This window comes from Anas acuta, chromosome 11 (genome assembly GCF_963932015.1).
Source record: "Anas acuta chromosome 11, bAnaAcu1.1, whole genome shotgun sequence".
NCBI classification, from domain to species: Eukaryota; Metazoa; Chordata; class Aves; order Anseriformes; family Anatidae; genus Anas; species Anas acuta.
The window spans coordinates 10,072,014-10,092,306 of NC_088989.1; the positions used below are offsets into that span (position 1 = coordinate 10,072,014).

Consider the following 20,293-nt stretch of genomic DNA (forward strand, 5'->3'; position numbering starts at 1 on the left):
GGTGTTGTTCTCTTACCCCCGCTGCACCATGCACACATCCACGTGCACAAGCCCACCACGGGGCTTTCTGCTGCGGTCCCAACCAGCTGTAAAGCTTTTCTGCTGCCACTGCATGAGGGCATTTTGTGTGTCCGTCACCAGAACACGAATGCGTAGAGATCTAGTGGGCATTTGGCCAGGCAGACCTGGGCGTGAGGCTCAGCTGCAAGTATTGCAGTGTAATCTTAATCCCAATATCATCAATAACATGGTGCAGGAAGCTCTTGTGCAAACTGTCTTATCCCTTTCCCCATCCCTTCCCAGGATGCTCTGTGTCTTCCCGAAGGCCTGACCTTAGGGGCTGATGTATAGCATTTTTTTCTTGATTTAAGCTTTATAAGACTTAAATTAGGATATGAATTTTGTGACTCCTGACTTTGCACGAGGGGAGCAGCAAGGACAAATGTCAAGCCAGGATCAGCCTGTCACAAGGCTGAGGAGGATAAGGGCTCTCCTGTGCTTGTGTTGGACTGTTTGGGAACCAATTATTGCGAAGGGCAAGCCAGGCCCTCCTGGCTTAAATACCCAACGTGAGACTCTTGGAGAGCTTGGTGCAACCAGGCTGAAGTCATCTCAGGAGCCTGGCTCTCCCTGGGTTTCCTGTCTGTGTTTCTGATTGCCCAGCAGCTGTTTGCTCTGCAGGTCACCCACAGGGACAAGAGACAACCTGCTGGCACTGCAGCAGCGCCCTCTGTCTTGCAGGGCGATGCTGTGACCCTGCGTGTGTGTGAGAGAAGGAAAATACTAATCTGCATCCCTCTCCATCCCTCTTCTCCTCCCCCAGCCCTGCGTTAGCCATTTTACAAGGAGCTGGAGGGCCCTCAATCGCAAGTACATGCTGCTCCCTGCTGGAGCTGCGCGCACTGCAGGCAAAGCGCAGCTTGCAGGAGAGCTGAGCTCTGTGCCTCTGCGCCCTGCTGCCTTAGCAGAATTGCTGTGCATTCAGGTTTTGGTCCAGCAGCCTCTGAAACAACTGCTGCTCCCTTCTGGGAAGGGAAAATGGGATTTTATAGGTGATGAAATGAGGGCGCAATAAATAAATGGTGCTTATCACGTCTGCTAAAGGCTGGGACCGTTTGGGAGAAAAGCCCCACTCTGGATACAGAGCAGGGAGAGGTCTGAAGCCAGGCTGTAAGAGGGCAGAGCTGGCTCGTGGCTCCTGAGCTCCTCCAGCCCATGGACCACTGAGGGGCAGCAGGAGCCATCCTGTCCCCTGCTGCTGGGAGCAGTCTGAGACGTGGCAGTGCCCGGGCTGCTTCCAGCCCTCAGCCTGGCCTTTAGCACCACGGGTACCTGGGGGAATATAAAAATAAGGCAAGAACACGGCTTGGGACCCTTCTCCAAGTGCTTTGAAAGGTCATCTGCACCCGTGCTGCTCTTGTGGGCATCCCACTGTGGCATTAGTAAAGGCTTCATATTAATATTGATGTTAACAATCACTTGGTGCTTTCAGTTCTAATTAGCAGCTGAGCGGTGGCTCGAGCAGCGCTGATAATGATGCATGGGGGCAGGCTTCTCAAGCAGCGTCTGCTCTAACCATGGTAAATGGCATAAATGCAGATCACAGGTCCTGTTTGGATTTAGAATAGGGGAGATGTCACTGCTAATGAACACGTCTTCCTAGCAGATGCTCAGCAGGCTGCTGGTACTGGCATGTTTTGGAAGGATCCATCGTCGTGTTGCATGGAAGGAGCTAGAAGGATCATGGTGGGAGACTGCCTCCTGGTCTGCTGATGGTTGCTCCTGGTGCTTCCAGGTAATGCAGAAATAGGGTCTGAGGCTTTTAAACAAATGTTAGGTTTAGATGATGGGAGCAGACAGTTGTGCATCATCTCTTTCAGTTCCAGGGGAAAGCACTTACCTGGATGAATTCAGCCATTGCCTCTGGGAACCTGTCTGGATGCTGAAGTGTAACACAGTGCAGGTGCTTTTTGGAAGTCCTCCTTGCTGAGTGATGGGCTTCTTGCCTCTCTCTGAGGTGCTCTGGCTCCATGCAGACTGTCCTGGCGTGGGACAGACTCCTTCTCTAATTCCAGCAGATCACGACCTGCTAATACATGTGGGTGGCCACATGGGAGGCACTGAGGTCCCCAAGCCATGGCTGCGCAACTCCTGGGCTAGAGGCGAACCCAGAGCTGGGTACCAAGCTGCAAAAGTGGCCTAGGTGTTGAAGTCAGTCCTTCAGAGTGATGAAATAATTTGAAATAAAAAATACAAAATAGCCTGAGGCTATCTCTGCTTTGCCTTCGAGGGCAGACAGAGCTGTCCCCTGCATGGTGAAGGGCAGCAGGCAGAGGAGCCAAGGCCGCCAGCTTTGGGCACAGGCAGGACAGGCTTCTTCTGTATCCAAGGAAGGTAAGACAAAGGGGTGAGGGGAGAGAATCCAGGCCAAAACCAAACAATAGAGTAAAAGTGAACTGCCAGAGCCTCCCAGACTGTGCATCTCTGAGTGCAGCCATTTTCTGTATCTTTCTTGTCAGCCTTTGTATTTCCCCCATGCCTCTCTTATCAGTCTTCGGAGTTGCTTTGAAATGGGTTTCCCCTCTCACCCTCTCACTTGTTTAATTCAAGCACTGCTTTAATCCTCTTTCGGCCCTGCCTCAGCCCAGCATTTTCCCAGGCAAAAAAAAAGCTGATTTCACTGGTTAGTGGTGTTTGTTTTGGGGTTTGCTGACGGGGTGACTAACTCCTTGGGCTTTGCAATCTGTGCAGAGGGGGTGCCTGGTAGCACACAAAGACGGTGCTCAGGGTAGGACGTGCTAGTGCAGGCACGCAGGGCTGCCTCAATAGCTCCTGGAGCAGAGCCAGCTCCCAGCAGTGCCAGCCAGGGCCAGGGGTGATGGTGTGTGCTTGCCGAAACAAGCAGGCACTCTTCTTCATCGCTGGTGGGTGGCAGCGGGGCTTTTGGCAATGCAGGAGGGACTGGTGAAGGGACACTGGCCTTGGACTGCAAGCTGAGTGATATGAGAAGGATCCCAAGCCCTGGGCACTGGGGTAGCTCTTGGGGATGCTGTGCAGAAGCAACAACAAATGGTGCTCACTTCTGGTGGTCTCTGAAGAGAGATTTCACAAGGTACCATGAATGAAGTGACCGGGGAATCCTTTTCCTTCTGTGTCTTCCCAAGAGACATAGACACTTCTCTTGGGAGGTATTCAGTTATCAAGGGAGCTGGGGGTAAACTTCACCTTCATCTCGATGGGAACGTGTAGGGAACATATATATTGGCAGGCTTGGCTTGGCTTAACATGACTGAAGAGCCTCATCTAAGATGTAGAGTAACATTTCTGAAGTTGCTTAGACCTGAACTCGTCCCTAGCACAACATTTGCCTCAGTGAAGACCCTTTTTATAGTGTATGTTCATTATACCTGAATCCTACTTGAGCATGCCCATGGTAAAGCATCCCCTAAAATACAATCACTTACGCTTCTGCTGTCTTACCCCACTAAAAGCAGGGACTGATTGTGCCTCTGGGAAGAAAACACCATGTAACACACCTCGTCTATATCTGAACGTGGTCCTGGTAGACTAAAACCATGTAAGAGCAGCTGTACAAGGGTAGGGTGCTGAGGCTGGCTGGGACCTGGTGCTGCCTCCTGTCCTCAGCACTGATATGGGAAGTCCCACCTGCAGCATCCTCTTCGCAAATGCATTTGAACAACAGCCTTGGGAACATAATACCTGATCAAATCATGCTCTTGGCGGGTCAGATTGGCTGCAGATGCACTGCTAAAGCAGCCTCGTTTAATAGACTCTTATCTTCTGTACCACTGGGGTGAAAAGGGATGAAAAAGATGCAGAGTTCTGGGCCACAGCATGTGGGAGGCGAGCAGCTCTGAGTCACTGCTGGTTATTAAATGACAGCAGAACTGCAATGCCTAGAAAGCCCCAGCCGTGCGCTCGTGTAGGCTGCTAATTGTTGATCATCTGCAAAGGCAAAGCCCTGGCCTAACTTCCTTGTTCCCTAATGAAAAAGAGGATTAAAACATCTTTTTCACCAGCGTCTCGGCTGAGCCGTGAGAGCCTACATGGTGCAGAAGGCACGGCCTCCCCTGGGGCTGCCGGCTGGGTGGGCTGGCAGCGCTGGGCTGGGGGGGGGCACATCTCCCCTGCCTCCTGCAGCTCTCACAGTTCTCAAACAGCCCCAGTGCCCTGGGTCCAGGAGCTCTGTGAATCCCTCCTGGGCTGGCACCGGTGGCCCTGCGGACGTGACGGGGAGGAGCTGCAGGGTGGAGGGGACACTCAGGGCTCTCCTTTGCTGCCTCGTGCCCTCAGCAGGCTCCTGCAGCAAAGCCGGGTTGAGGCACTGCGTGATGCACAGTTCGCGTGCTGAGAAATCATGAATGACAAACCTGCAGCAAACTGTGAGCTCAGTGAGAAGGAGCACCCACTCGCTTCTCCCTGCTGACAACCCCAAGTGATCAGGACTCTCAGATCAGTGTTTTAACGTGACTCTTTGCTCCTAAAGCTGGTGCTGACGAATTCTGCAAGAAGACACAGGCCTGCACCTGCCTCTGGCCCCTCTGGGCTCGTGGTAACTCTGGCTCCCTCCTTGCTGTCCTCGTCTGCTCGTTCATCTGCACGAGAGCACAATGCTTTCCTAAATTTAGCTGCATAAGTACTGTGGGCGTTGTCTCTTCTCCCCACTCCCCCTGTTTCAAAAGGCATCTTAAAACCACACAGCGGTTTAAATGGCAGCTTGATGGGAATCCATAGCAAATGACTCTGCAATTAGTAAATCTCTCCTATTGTGACAGCTCTATTATTAAACTGCCATAAATGCCAGGCTATTAATCTGCTGTCTCCTCGATCCCTATGCTTTCCCTTCCTTGCCCATCCCTTTCAACATTTTTTATTTTGTTCCGTTCAAAGTTTCAGCTGCCTTCCAGCGAGTGTTTCCAGGGAGGGGGCAGGAAAGTTTGGTGGCACCGTCCCTTAGGAGCTGTCATCTGCAACTTGCTTTGAGAATTTGCTGCTTCAAAACCAGAGAACGTGAAACTCCTCATCTGCAAAAAGCCAAAGTTTAGCCCTTAGGCAGTCCCTTTTTTATTTTAAGGAAGGCAAAGGGGTGCTGAGGGAAGCTGAGACAGCAAATGGGTGGCAATATTGTCTTAGTGGAGGGAAGGGCTTGGGAAAGTCACAAGCCCTGGGGTTTCTGCTAGACCCCTGTTCTGGTTTTTTTTGCTTGGGAAGGGAATTGTTCTCTCCTTGTAGAAGAGCGAGGACGAGCAAGAGGGAATCCCACCTTACTTTTATAGGCTCTTTTCCTCAGCCTTAAAAGTGGCTGAGCTGGTATAAGTCAGCTGTGCCACATAAACACCTAAATTATATCTGATTCCTGTTTCTATAGAAACTTCCCCGGAGCCTGGGTCCGTGCACAGCTGCGGTGCTGCTCTGGGAACATCGGGTGCCTCCGAGCCAGGGCATCTGGTCGAGGAGATCTGCTGAGGGCTTGGCACGTCCTGGGAAGGACTTCAGTGCCGTGGGGCTGCTCGGGTATTAAGGAAAATGAAGATCTGCATCCGCTTAGCGCCAGCTTTAGTCCCTTATGATGAGACGGGCTTCCTCTGAGCACGCTGCCCTCTGTTAACTGCGGGTATTTAGGAGGCTCTTATCCAGCATTATGCTCCTAATTATGCAGAAATCCTCCAATCTGGCCTGTTTCATCTGGAATTATGCTCTCTCACTCAACTGTCAAATCCTGCCAAATGCCTTCTTCCACGGAGCGAGGGCGGCTGGCGTGTTTGGGTTGCCCTCTGCAGAGAGGCGAATCCTGGCCAAGCCGTCCGTCCGTCCGTCTGTCCGTCCTGCCACGGGGGCTGCAGGCAGCAGGCCTGCCCCGGGGCACCCACTGGCCCCCCCAGCCCTTGGGGTCCCACCGAACACTTGTGTTGCCAGCAGCCTCCCGAGCAAGGGGAGGATTTGGGCCTTTGTCAGTGTGGGGTTTCTTTGTGGCAACACTGGGAGAGGTGAGAGAGCCCTTGGGAGAGCGCTGGGGTGGCAGCAACAAGACCAACCTGTGAAGAGCACTTGCACCCTCCTCCTCCTCCTCCTCCAGCCCCATTTTCCTCTGGCCCAGGAGCTTCACATGCGGAATGAGTTGTTCCAGGGATAACGGAGGCTGTGGTGTACTTTGTGTATTAGCAGTGTATTTAACGTGGCTGCGATTCACATCACAAATATCCCTCGCAATGGCACAACCGCTGCCTAAAAAAACAAGCCTGCAGGCTTCAGATAGATGCTGTTTCTAAAGGAATCCAGTTCTTAATTACCCCTGAAAATCACAGAAAATCCAGGTAATTGTTCCCCAGTTATGCCCAGCCCGCTGTCTGCCTCCCACATGATGCTCTCCAGGGGTGTGTGGTTACTGCTGGGGTGCTCCTGAAATCTTGCAAGGAGGCCTTAACATCCCCTTCACCAACCTCAGGGGCTTCTTGTTGGTTCAGAGCACCTGTAAGCCCTACTGCTCTGGCTGATCATTTCTCTCGAGCCTATTTTCTTGTTGTCTCCCCCTGCCCTTCAATGTACATGCATCGGTTCACAGCTACAGAGAGAGCAAGCCCATAATTTTCACTCAAACCTCCACGTCCTATTAAGCCCTGCGCTGCTCCTTAGCAACGAATTAATAGCCGAGTGAAAGGGCTTTACAGCGCAATATATTTTAGAGAATAAATATTCTTAAATTACCATTCTGTAAGTAATTGGAGAAAATATTGCAGTTACAAAAAAACTTTCTAGGGAGCCCTTTTAAACTTGTGATGCCAGTTCCCATTCTGCAGCGGGTCTGGTTATTACTGCGTGTCAGGGATGTCAACTAGAATAAGGTGGGAGATAGCAAAACCAGGTCTTCAGAGCTCTTCCCAAAGCTCTCAGAAAATAATTTTCTCTCTCTGTGTCTCTCTCTCTCTTTTTTTTTTTTCAAAGGGGGCAGTCAAACCTTCTTTTTGCCAAGCGTACAAAACGTAGCCTCTTGGCAGCAATTCATGGAGTGTTGATTCTGGCCTGGCTTCTGCTGTTTGTCTGCACAGAGTAGTAAGGGCTGCGGCGGGGGCTCTCGGCGTTGTTGCCAGTGGCCCTGGCGCAGAACCGCGCCGCTGGAGCAGGAGCTGCAGCTCCGGAGCATGAACTGCTGCAGCAGCTCCCTCAAGCAGCAGAACCAATGGCCAGGAAAGCACAGGGTAATAACATATCGAGGGAACAGCCCTGCTCTAAATATTGCTCTGAGCCTTATGGCAGTAATGAATGATCAGCTAACTTTTATGCCTTGCTGCCACAGGTGACTGCTGAGTTTCAGCGTGCAAACAGCTGTCGAGGTAGCAGAGTGCATGCTTGCTGCCTCTTCTCCTGTGTCATCAAAAGGTACAAGCAGGGAGGCATCCTCGGCTTAAACTGGGTCACTGTGTTAATGGAGTTTTGCAGATATCTCCTCCTAACCCAGGCCTTTGCTATCTCAGCATCCATCTCGATTTTGATCCCGTCATGTGCCCATCATCTGCGTGTCGGCCGTCTGCTTGCTGTAGAGGTTTCCTCCCGCAGTCGGGAAATATTCTGCATGACAGATAGAGATCGCTGCTGGATGCGGTATCGTGCCTTGACTGGCAACAATTCATCTTTGTTTGAGTACTAAATATTCAATTTCTCCAGCTAATAAAAGACTTGATTTAGGACAGCAGCTTAGTGACTGTTCCAGCAAGGGTTTGAAAAGGCACCGTATTCAGTGGAACTTTACATATATTGTATTTTTAAAACTTGTTGAGCTTTTGATGTTTCTGTGTCTGGTATCTGTCCCGCCAGCTCTCGTGTCTTCTGCTGCTGTGGGTTTGACTGTTGTATGGGTGGCGTTTGCAGGGCTTTCTTGCTGGGTTTTGGGGTGTTCCCTTTGATGGTGAGTCAGCAGGAAATTGTAGGTTTGAGGAGGAGGAGGAACAGGGGAAGCAATTAATGAGCCGTAGCTGCTGTTCTCTCAAGAGACGAATCTCCTCGGTAGTTTACAGATTGCTGAAGTTAGGAACTTGATTCAGAGGAATTGAGATGAATTGTTCCCTAGGGAGAGATGCCTTTCCTGGCCATCCCGAGGAAGCCCAGGCGATGCTCTCCTGTTTGTGACACAGCTTGTCCTGGTGGGGATGGGTCCCTCCTGGAGCACCTCCCTGGAAGGTGCTGCTCTGGTTCTGGACAGCGCTGCTGAGCTTTCGTGTTGCAAGACATCGACTTTGCTTTCCTTCCAATCCAAACACCAGGTGCTTTGTCTTTTTCTCCCCGTTGCTTTTGACCCCAGGTGCTCCGTTGCTTTTCAGAGGCGCAGTTGGGGTGGGGCGGGCTGGCAGGCTGCTGGGAGGCACCGTGCGGCTTTCCTGCCATCTGATAACGGGAAAGGGAAAAATGCTTTGCTGACAGGGGTGTTGTCCCTTTCCAGCTGGGAGTCAGGATCTTTCAGGGAGGCATTGTGTGCCTCATTTTCTGTGCAGGGTGGGTGCAGAGGGAGAGCTGAGTTCTCCTTACCTTGTAACAACAGGAGCTGAATGGCCACAACTTGATTTAATTCATTTTCAGATGTCTTTGAATCCATTTTTCCTTCCCTACTCTTTCTGAGAATTAGGGGTCACTCCGCCTTCACTGTTAGGGGTCCTCCACTCCCTCCTTCCTCCTGTGCATCTCTCCCAGAGATCACCCGATCCCTTTTTCTCAACTAACTCAAATCCCACCTACCCCAGGAGCTCAGATCACCAACCAACTTTGCTTGCAGCCTATGGGACCAGTAGGTTGTAGCTGCCGTTGCGGTCAACAAAACAAAAGTAATTTCTCTCCTCCAGCTTCAGTGGAAGGCAGTTGTTCTTCCCCCCCTGCTGATGTAAATCTCCATGCCTAGGGAGCAGCAGCCAGGTCCCGGCCACCCAGAAGTTTGTGGGAGCCGATTTCTGCCATATAATGCCTTTTCTGCCCACGTCCAAATGACACCCGGCACCAGTTATGAAAGGAGAATGGTAAATTCATCTGTTCACCGCTCTCTCTCCCACAAGATTTACTTCCATCAGGGATTTTATAGGCTAATGCTCTGTCTTTCGCGATGGGGATGTGTGGTGGAGGAAATTTATTGTTCCCTTCCTAATAGATGGCTGTAATTTCATTTCAGAACAACCACTTTATGTGCGAGAAAGCGATTCCATTATGCCACTGCACAGCGTTGGGAGCATCTGTGGCAGTGGGGGCATTTGGATTAAAGGGAGTAAAGGCTGCACATCTGCTGCCCTCCACCCCTATTCACAGAACGCAGTGTTAATCCTAAAGAAAAGAGAGCAATTAGCTTGTAAACCCTTCCTGAACCCACTGGAAGATTAGCCATTTTCAATTAAAGCTTTTCAGCTGGAAAGATAATGGGCTAAAATTTCCAGCTTTTAAAAAACACTATTATTGACCATGTGGTTTTATTTCTGTCAATTTACATCCTTTATAATTAGCTACCCTGGGATAATTAGGGCCGACTTTGCGCCGTACCCTATTCCCCACTCTTTTCCCTTATGATGCAAATGGCAGACTGACTGTGGTCCCTCTTCTGCCTATTGCAGCCAGCACAAATTCACAGTTGTTGCTCGGACCTGTGAGGGTGGTGAGCTGTAAACAGGACTTTTATAGGTTTCTGTAACTCCTAAGAAAAAGGATAAACCTTCACCTACTGCTACCAGCGTGCTGTAACTGTTCCTGTGGAGTCAGGATGGGAGAAGGGAGGCTGATCCCATCTCACAAGCCTGCAATAATAAACAATTTGCAGTCCCTCGGGGAGCTCCACGTGCTCCAAAGCCCAAATACCTCCTTATATATAAGTGGTCCCAGCACCTGGGGGTTACCTGTGGCTGTGTGTGGCTCCGCTTTGTCCCAGCTTGGGAGGTAAAACTTCATAATTTGGTGCTGGAGCCAAACCAGCAGATGGATGTGCCTCACCCCAAAATATGCTGCTCATCGACTCTGTCCAAAGGCGTCTGCTGCAAGCTGTATTGCTGCTGGGGCACCTGGCTGGAGCCGGGAGCCTTCCTGCAGCACCGAGGGAGCCTGGCCTGCTTTCACCCCATGTTGGGATGCTGCACATCACTGTAGGGCCTTTTGAGTCGTCTCAAGGAAATGTGGTCAGCTGCAATTCAGGGGGCTCGAGGCGTTGGTTCCTATGCACAACTGCAGGGCAGCCCTGCCTGCGCTGCTGCTGGTGGCTGTGCTACACAGAAGCAAAAAAAAAAGAGAAGAAAGCTGTTTTTTCAGGCAACCGTTCAGCTACGTAGGCTGAGGCACCTGACGAGGAAATGAGCCCTCTGACCACAGCCAAGGACTTTTGAATGAGGTAAGCTCAATGAGCTGTCTGAATGCAGAGCCACCCGGAGGCTCTGGCTTCTGGGTGCGCTGTGGGCTGCGCTTTTTGTGAGTCACCAAAATGATTGGTGGTGTTCCTGGTTGTTGGCTGGCTCCCAGGCAGACCTTGGCCACGTCCCACCTAGCTTTGCCTTGTCTTTTCTAGAAGAGTTGCTCAGCGTAGATGCTGTAAGGTGGTGCATAGCAGCAGATAGAAAAGTCATTAGTTGTTTTTGTGTGTGTGTGTGTAAGGAATATGGCTTGGTGCTCTTGGGATCTTGCTAGCCTTATCATGCTACTGATACTAACGTCGGCTTTTTGCAGTTGATGCTTTTCCTGCTGTTTCTTTGACTGTCAAAATGAATATGAAAATGAGCCTTGAAAAATATTTTACATCTGAACTAGTTAACGCAGCACCTTGGAGAGAAGGTATCTGATGCTACAGAGTACAAATGAAGCCTCATTAAGCAGGAATTCAGTGATTCTGCTGAATGCCCCAGCAATTAAATTTCATCTTGATTCATATGCAGGTCAGGAGAGTTTGGAAGGAGAATAGAGGAAGCAAAATACTGTGGCTCCGTACTATGCAAATTAGTGTTAACACAGCATTTCATTTATTGTTAATGCATTGTTACACTGCTACTCATTGAAAAGAAACCGGGTGACAACTGCAAAGACTGATGACCCACTTGCTTATTTTTCCATCTGCGTTGGCAGTGTTGTCTGAAAATATGGATGCCAAGATAAATCTCTAAAGGGAAGATGCAGAAGTTTTCCTTCCCTCAAGAGAGGAGTGGAGCTGGATGTGACTAAACGTTCAGACCTGTCCTTCAGGCCCCAGTAAGCTATAGTGCTGCATCTCTTCTTTGGGGTGAGATGTGCCAGGGCCCATATTACTGCTGCTGGAAGGATGCAAGACTTGCTGTCCTGAATTTTGGGGAAGAATGAGGAGAGGGGAGAACAGAAGTCCATAGTGGGATATGCTTCCCCTCTCCTTCTAATGATTATTGTCTGTGTGATGGAGCTTTTTTAATCTGAACTGCCTGCCTAGGCTGGGGAAGGAGGGTGGATGCTGGCTGCTGCTAATACAGGCCCACTGCTATTCTTGTTTTTGGCAATATTACCCAAATATGAAAAAGAAGCAGCATTTCTGCCTAAGAGGAGCAGTTGTGAACAGGCCCTGCCAGGTGAGTGCTGGTGCTAATACTGAGATGCCAAGCGCAGCTGCCATGCATCCACTGTAAATTGGAGTGATTTAATGGCCTTAAATTGAGAACCAGTTCCATCACTGAAGAACTTGGACACTTATTTTCCCTCTGGATTCATAGCTGTAAATGAGTTGCTATCATGCTGGAGCACTGATCACTACTAGCCCAGAAGGTGGGAGCTGCTAAGCATTTTGGTTTCTTTCTGCAACGTGGTGCAGCTTTTGGTCTCTGTTTCTGTGTGGTTCCTCCATTCACGCCCAGTTCTCTGCTGAACTGGTTCAATATGTGCTCAAGAGGATCTGACTTGTGTCCCAAGGCTGTTTTATATCTGCTAGCTACATTGCTATGAAATGATTTGGAAGGAAAAATAAAAGAAGCACAAGAAAAGTAAAGCTAATTAGGACCATTGCTATATGGATGTGTTTGTTTTGCCCTGTGAAAGTGCTTGTTCTGTCCAGGACAGCCACAGAGGTGGAGAGAGATGCTTTGGCTGGGTGAAAGCAAAAAATCTGCTTCTGAATGCTGTATGTGCTGCTTTCAGAGAACCCTCAGACCTGCCAGGTCATAAAATCCCACCTTGCTGGTGGCTGCCGATGGGTCGTTACCTTCCTGCTGCATTGCTTATTGCTGCGTGTTCTCCAGCTGATCTTCATTTAGCTTAAAAAATGTCAGAAAGCTGACATTCACTTTTGTTGGGCTGACCTCTGCTAACAAGGTCCCTGAATGAGCTCTTCGGCATCATTAGGGCTGGCTGAGGAATAGGGGATCTTGCATTTTGCTGCAGCCTATTTGTCTTCTGCTGTTTCTCTTAGCAGTACTGGAGTCTCCTACCCTGAATTGTTCCTATTCTGATTACCCAAATCTAGAAATCCACAGGTTGGGGTAAATGGTGGGATTTCCTCTAATGCTCTGTGACGTAACAAAAAAATTGCATGGCATATATAAGGAGAAAGAAGTGGGGGAAAGAAGCAGGGCAGTACTTTTGCCTAGCAAGAAGTAAGGCTTTACGGGAAGGACCCATAAATGCAGTCACTCCCCAGAGCTCAGAGCACTGCCTGCTCCCCACCCAGACCGAGCATTACAAGTCTGAGCTTCTTTTACTGGGTTTTGGACCTGTGTGTACAACTTCAGCTCACCGACTGAAGTGTTAGCTAAAGGAGGGGGTAAGCAGGAATTGCCCAGAGGAGGTAGGTGAGCCGTTAAGGTTAAACCCACAAAGCTAGAAAATGCTTTGGGTGGTGTGAGGCCATGCCTTGGTGGGGGTGTGGTTCTGGCAAGGGCTCGTGACTCCCATTAACTCAAGATGCTTTCTCTCCTCCTTTTAGGCTAAAAATCTTCTAGGTAAGTCAGTTCTCTGGTAGACACTTGAAAAAGGAAAGGGCTGAGCCATTGCAGGTTCTAATTTATTTCTGGGGGTCCAAAGGAGAAGAACAGACTGATTTGGAGGTAGGTGATCAGTGTTGTCCTAGGCACAGACTGAGGATGGGATGTTTTCCCCTAAGAAAACACTTTGTAATTTTAGCAAGTAGAAATCCAAGTGCCTGGGCTTGCATCTACATGGGGTATAGAAGGAAATATTCCCCTGCTCTATTAGGAGGGAGGGAGAGCTGCTGAGGTTGCCTGGGGACATTGGTCATTGGGAAGAGTTTCAGTTTTTAAGACTGGAAAACCCAATAATTACATTTTGAAACTTCCTGACCTAGAAGCCTGCTGCCTTAACACGCATTTCAGTCTGGTTACAGATGCTGGTGCACAGGCAAAATGCGTAATTGGGGAGCACCAAATTGACAGTATCACAAGGAAAGGTCACTGCAGCACTGCCTTCTGCCCATTACAGAGCTCCGTGAGGCATCCTGTACTCACCACCAGCTTCTCCCCCAATTCCCCTCAGTGCAGCCAGGCAATGATAGATGCAGATGTCTCCTGAAATGGTTAAGCAGAAAAATGTGCGGTGACGGTTTTAGTGTGCTCTAGAGGTGAACGGGATGGATGAGGGCCTTGGAAGTACCTTTAGCAATGTTCTCCGTCTTGGTGCTCTGTGTGTACATGCAGCGGGGAGCTCTAATTGCCTACCGGATGGGTAAATTTATCTTGTGGTGTTCATTACCTCTAATAAGTTAATGTTTAGGACTGGCTGCTGGAATTTGCACTTAAAGGAAAGGATAATCAAAGAGTTCTTCCTCTGGCTCCGTTATTAAATGGTTTACATAGGAGATTTCTTCAAAGATTTTTTTATAAACTCCATTCTCCCCTTCCCATAAGAATATGTAAATAAAGGAGTGCGTTGCATTTTGGGTCTGTGTGCTAAAAACAGGGCATCTGCTTAGGCCAAAGCCCTGCTGCAAGCCTCAGGCTGGCATGCAGTTGTCCAGGGTTTCTGAATAAGTACAGCTAAGAAAAACTGGAGAGGATGAAATGGAGCAAATGTGGGGCCAGTGGAAAGCTGGGTAATCATCTGTGAAACCTCTTCCAGCAAGAGAGTAATGGGCCTTCCTCTTCTCCCTCCTCCTCCTCTTCCACATCAGCTGAAAGCCCAGTTCAGTCGAGGAGGGGTGTAGGCTCCCCAGACCTCCTGGTTTTGTGCAGAGCCGGGTTGGAGTTCCCAGTAAAAGAACAGCTTTCCTGGAAAGCCATCTGGGAGCACTGGGTCTGCTGCGCCAGAACCAAGCCTTGAGGGGGAGGTGAGCAGGCAGGGGGGTGTGCAGCCCCAGGCAGCCCCTGATATGCAGGGGTCTATTCCTAAATGGAAGAGGTAGCTGGGGAGAAGGAGCTAGCAATGAAAAAATCTCAATTTAAGATCTGAATTTTAAAGAAATAGAAAGCATCTGCATCAGTCTGTTATGAACCTTCCCTAACCCAAAGCAATTTCTGTTGCTATTAATGTGATTTTTGTGTGTGGTTAGAACTTCGGCATTTCTCTGCGTGCCGTAAGTGCGCGTGGTTGGGTGTTTTGCCTCCTCGTTTCTCTGTGGCTGACTGTTCATTACGTTCATTCAGCTGTCTTCAGAGAATCTCCTGAGACTTCCTAATGTGGAGTGATGTAAGATCCTCTCCGTGTTCTCCCGGGCTCAGAGCATGTTCGGTGCTAAATGACCCATTTCGGGATCTTGCTGTAGTGTTCCCCAGTCCTGTGACTTCTGACAAAGATGCTTTTGGAAGTGATTAAATAAGTAATGGTTTAAGTCGCAGGAACAAGTATCCATCGAGCAGCAGACTAAATAATTAATATTCTGAATAGCCTGTGATCTTTCCTCTGCTGTCCTCTCTATCTTGTTTGCATAAAAGTCAGTTTTGCAAATGTCATCCCAACCAATTTAGACCACGTGAGATTTGCGGCTTCACTCCTGCTGAGGTTCTGGGAGGATTGAAAGTTTGCTCTGGGGAAGGATATTAAGTCCAAGAGCAGTGCAGTATGCGTTGGGTACAAGAAACGATAAACCAGGTGCTGGTATGTGTGTGTAATGTGGAAAGGTCCTTAAAAAAAATTATTTTTTTTTTTTAACACCCCTCTACCCACCAAATCCACTATTTCCAGTGGGCTCAGTGTGTGGGTAAATAGACATTATTTTAGATGAGGCTTGTTTAGCAGTTGATATTGCAAGAACATTTTTAGGTAGCTGCTAGTTCAGGGCACACAGGAGGTAGAGGAGAGTGTACAGAGTGTTCATGAAAAGTCAAAGCTCTACTTATGGTTACTCAAGTTTGTCAAGCCATGATTTAGGTTGATGCCTCACACTTTTATGACACCTATATATTTTGATGTCATAATGTGTCTTTTCTGGCTGCCTAATTTTGTCAGTGTGTACGGTGTGCCCTTTTCCCTCCCATGAGAGACTCAAGCTATTCGCTTCAACTGGTTTTAATATACTGCCACCTGAAACATGAAGCAAGCATCATGTTGATGGGTTTTGGCCAGAAACCATAGAGTAAACATCTTTATCCTCTCCTCTCCAGGCCTCTGGCAGGCTGTGCTCTTGCCAGCCAGCTCAGCAAATGCTACAAACAGTTCTGGGTCTGAAGTGCCAAAATGCCTCTTCGTCCTCCCCTGGCAGCAGAGGAGTGGGGCAGCTCCGTCCAGTTCTCACCCACGAAACCAAGCAGCTCCAACTGTGTAGCAGCCCTGTCCTCTCATGCCCCTTCTCAATGCAGCAGATATTCTGGGAAAATCTTCATGGTGGCATGAGCATAAATGATTGTTTTTAGCATTTCTTTAAAACATCCTATTGGAGACGTCCATTTCATGGCATCCCAAGCAATGTGCTGCTCCCAAATTAGCAGCAGCTTCTTGTATTTGTGGTGCAACTGGAGATTCTTTTTTTTTCCTTTAAGATGAGATTTCTTTGCAGCAAAAGCATTAATAGCTGTGTGAAAAGACTTCTAATTACAAATTTCAGCTCAATTACTAATTAAATCTATTGTCAGACTGAACAACTTCTTAAAAACAAATTATGGACCAAAATATCTCTTTTGTAAGTAGGTTTTTCTTACTTAGTAATTTTATTGCTTTTGTATAAGTTGTCTGTGCATGAAACAGCTGAGTTTGGCCCAAAATAAAGATGTTGCTGCATTTTAATCTAGGCAAAAACTCTGGTATTAGGCTGGCACCCAGTTCCCTCCTCCATGCGGACCATCCACAGTTAGTTGGGGTTCCCAGGTCTGCAAAACTTTCTGCTGGATGTGTTCGGGTCCTGTTGAGCTATCCCATTTTGGTTTCCTAAGGGAACAAGACTTCAGCTTGCTGCCTGTGTGGGAGCTTCCCTCAAAACTTGTAAGCTCTTTGCCACTTTTAACCAAACATCACGGCAGTCCCAAACAACTGGACCCTCCTACGAAACCATAGATAGCCTTTGTGCTGCCATGCCTCAGCCCACACTGAGCTTTGCATGGGCTCTTCACAAACCCCAAATTTTGCTCGCTCTTCACTGTTTGTGGATATAATCCTGCTGCTGTAGGTGATGCTGGTTCCCAAGGGGATCCAGCAGCTATGGTGAAAGCTGCCTTTTGGACATGAGGCGTGGGCTGGTCAGTACACACACAGGGCGTTTGTTGTATCTCGCAGCACACCAGAGCAGGGCCTGCAGGTCAGCGCAGCTTCACTTTTAATTTCAGCAGCAAACGTAGCGAGTGCTGGCTGATTGCAGCAATTTCTCTCTGGTCCAGCACCCTTTCTCCACCTCAGTGCAGGACCAGGAGGAGAAGAACTCCTTGGGGCGACGTGGGAAGCATCGCACCCAGTACACCATGCCCATGTCCCACCACACCACCACCCAGCCCCTGCAGCGGCCTCGGGTGCCTTTGGCCGGTGGCGGTTCCCAAGAAAGATTTAAAGCCCTGTAAGCATGCTACAAGGCTGCAGCTCGGGGAGGCAGCTCAGGCACCAGGAGCAGCCTGACATTGCCTTGAGAGGTGCTGGAGGCTCTGCCTGCACTTGCCGAGAGGGGGTGGGGGAAAGTGTGTCAGGCAGCGCGGCAGCCGCAGCCGCTCCTTGCGTTCAGCCCCGCTGCCGCAGCCCGGGGGCTCCCAGCATTGCTCCCCCCAACACCGGCTGCCTGATTTCCCCTTGTGCTTCAGCTGAATTCGTCCGATTTCCCCCTTGTGAAACTCTCCCGCTGCCTGAAATCCCCATGAAGGACAGAGGCGGGCCGGCAGCTCCCCCGGGGGCCGTCCCCGCCCCGGGCGTGAGGGGCCGTGAGGGACCGTGAGGCGCTGTGAGGGACCTTGAGGGGCTGTGAGGAGCCGTGAGCGGTCTTGAGGGACCGTGAGGGGTCGTGGGGAGCCGAGAGGAGCCGTGAAGGGTCCTGGGGAGCCGTGAGGGGTCGCCCTCTTGCCGCCCCCCGTCGCTCTCAGTCGCCTCCTCTCCAGCTGCAGCCTCGCCGGCCGGTCGCTCCGAGCCGGGATTTCCAGCTCCACCGCCTTCATTTTCCTATCGAAACGACCGGAGAGCCCCCACTAAAGACCTTTCTTTCTAAAGGATCGCAGCGGCTTCGGGTGCCTGCAAACTGGAGCGGCCAGGACGGTTTCTTTCTTTTTCTTCCTTTGGTTCCCGGGCTGGGGGGCGCTGGATGATTTCCTAGGCGACAGCAGGCATGCTGTGTGGGCTGAAAAAGGACTTGCAGTCAGACTTTGGTGAGTGAACCTATATGTATATATTATTTGCTTTTCCTCCTCTTCCAACAGTTTACTTTTGTTTGCTCTGGTTTCCTTTCACCCCCTTAAATATCGCTAACAATTCCACGCGCTCCTTTCGGCGGGGTGTGTGTGTGCGTTACCAATCCAAAGCTTTGCATACAAGCTGGGAATAAATTGCTTGAATTTTGAAAACCTGTCCCTGCTTCTCCGGAAAGGATTTTTGTCCTGAGAGCCCCCTCCAGGCCACCCACCCTGGGGCTGGGAGCTGGCAGCCCCCGGGTCTGTTCTCAGGGCAGCGCTGCGGAGCCTGTGCAGCTGCCTTTATTTTTTCTTTACCAAAAGCTAAAGGTGGCTCGCCTGATTTAGGAGATCAGTGTGTGAGCGAGCTGGGCATCCAGTTGTGGTGAGAGGAGGGCTGCTGGGGGGGAGAGGGCTGAGGGGCTCTGCTGACACGGCCAGATCACTGCCGGCACCCCTACCTCCAGTGTCATCCACTGCTGTGCTATCAGATATTGCAGCGTGTGCCAGAAATCTGCCATTGCAACAAGATGCTAACCCCTGTCTTAGAAACCTGGAGTGAGTTACTGTACTACAGTGGAGTGTCAGAAATCGCTTTCGTCTCTGCGCAGGAGTGGGTATGTAAGTGTAGAAAGGCACCTCTGCAGAGGGCACAGCCACCACAGCCTGGCCCCAGGCTCTCCAGATGGACGGGCTGGGTATTTCCAGCTGGGTGCAGTGTTCCAGTACTTTGTTGCATGCTGTAGCTCGGCTTGTTGCAGCTAAATGTACTGCATGGAGCATGCTCTTCTGCTCTGATGCAAGCGTTTCCCTTCTGCAAGCAAAGATACTGGAGCTGGAAGTACAGTGGCATTTTATAATCATTTTACATTGCCTAAAGCAGTGTAGGGCTGACTTTGTACTCTCCTTGGTGTACAAATACTAGATGCCCTGAAGCATGAACCTAACTTCAGAATTTTTTTTCCCTAAATCTGAGAAGTAAAGTCACCCAGGTGCAAAGCAGCTTAGCCTGGCTGTGTTGCCTAATTCCATGGGTGTTGACTAGATGCAGTGTCCACTCACCGAAGTGGCACAGCAATGAGTTGTCTGGGGGCTGGGGCTTGTTTCAAAGCTGCCTGAACCCTGGCGATGAGCCTCAGTAGGCAGCAGAAGTCCAGGCACGTGATTTAACGGGGCAGGAATGCAGCCGTTTCGTGGAAAGATCAAAAAACAGCTTGGCAGGAGCTCCTGTTACTCTTGGGGCTGAGCCATAAAATGGGCCCCAAGCTCAGAGGTGGCTGGCACCGACTGCACTGGAGGAATCTCCTGGATGCCTCCAGCCGTGGAGTAGAACCTTTTGTCCAGTTCCTTGTCACCAGAGGCATCTGGTGCTTCATTCATTCAAGTCCCAGTGGTCGCAGTGTTGCTGCAAATTGTGATGTTGTTTGGGCGGTGGGTGATGGATTGAGAAATATTCTTGCGCTCAGCCCCAAACCTTTGTTGTAGGACCTTGGGTCAATGTTGTGTGTAGTTCTGCCACCAATAAGGACATGGTGCAGTCACTGAGCTGGTGGGGAAGCCTTCTTCAGAGCCTTACGGCTTGAGCTGGTGGCACTCCTGAGGACCAAGCCCATGCTCTCAGCAGCCAGATGCTGGTTCCCTCAGCATCCCGCAGATGAGGCCGTCCTTTGCACCTGCCACGGAGCAAAGAGGGATGGAGGGAAGGGTGCCCACCTTGTCTGGTGTCTGCCCTTCCTCCTTTTCTGTCATTTCAGTGCCCAGAGAAAAGCTTTGAGGGGGACTGATTGCAATGCATTGGGGTTGGTTTTGCTGAGGCTTGATGGGCTCTCTTGGTCACTCAGCTGTCTCAAGGTTGTGGTGTTTTTTTTTTCCTGGCTTTTCCATGAGACTCCTCATCTAGAAATCATCTGAGATGGAAGCAATAAAGTGAGCTGGTTTCTATCACTTACGTTAGCATTTTAAGTGTGATAGGCAAGATCAGAAACTGGATGGATTTTTTGACAGAGGCATCCAGGAGTTCAGGAGTGCTTACAGACTTGGGCCCACCGTTATTGGGGTTCTCATTTCTTAGCTCTCCACCAGCCACTCTGAAACATTCTCTTGTGGGACGTTTTCATAACACAGATCTTTTGTCTGTCTCTCAGAGGGGAAGAGTCAGAAAATGCAAGGGGTCGTGGAAAGGTGGGGTGAATTTTCTGGTTAGAGTAAGCTCGTGTGTGGCTCTGCAATAGCGTGTTTCCAACAGAGACATGGCAATCAAATCCTTCTTGCAATCACTTCCCCGAAGTGCTTTATGGCTTTTCTGAAGTCCAGGAAGATGCTCTGTGTTTTGCTCTAGTAAACTTCATGTTCAGTGAGTCCTTGCTGCAGGATCACTGCAGGAGTGGGCAGAGTGACAGAGCTCACTGAGTCTCTTCCTGCTGCTGCTGCAGGTGACCAGCTGAGGATCCCAACACAAACCAGCCCACGTTAAATGCTCAAATGACTGCAGCACAGGGAATTTCTGAACACTCCCCCTCCCCCCTTGTTTTTTAAATTTTAAAACCCAGTTTGTATAGAAG

At 49.9% G+C, this 20,293-nt stretch overlaps 1 protein-coding gene across 14 annotated transcripts in view; it reads left to right on the top strand.

Moving 5' to 3' along the window:
- GRIP2 (glutamate receptor interacting protein 2) overlaps window positions 1-20,293 on the top strand; it is a 246,488-nt gene that overhangs the window by 150,490 nt on the left and 75,705 nt on the right. Inside the window, exon 1 of one of the 14 annotated variants that reach the window (XM_068694241.1) lies at window positions 11,697-11,757. The exons of 11 other annotated variants lie outside the window; for them this stretch is intronic. In XM_068694241.1, the coding sequence (XP_068550342.1) occupies window positions 11,712-11,757 (46 nt within the window). In that variant the 5' untranslated portion in view covers window positions 11,697-11,711. Of the gene's footprint in view, window positions 1-11,696; window positions 11,758-17,050; window positions 17,712-20,293 lie in introns of those variants that run through there. 2 more of the 14 variants (XM_068694243.1, XM_068694242.1) reach the window with 2 other exon arrangements.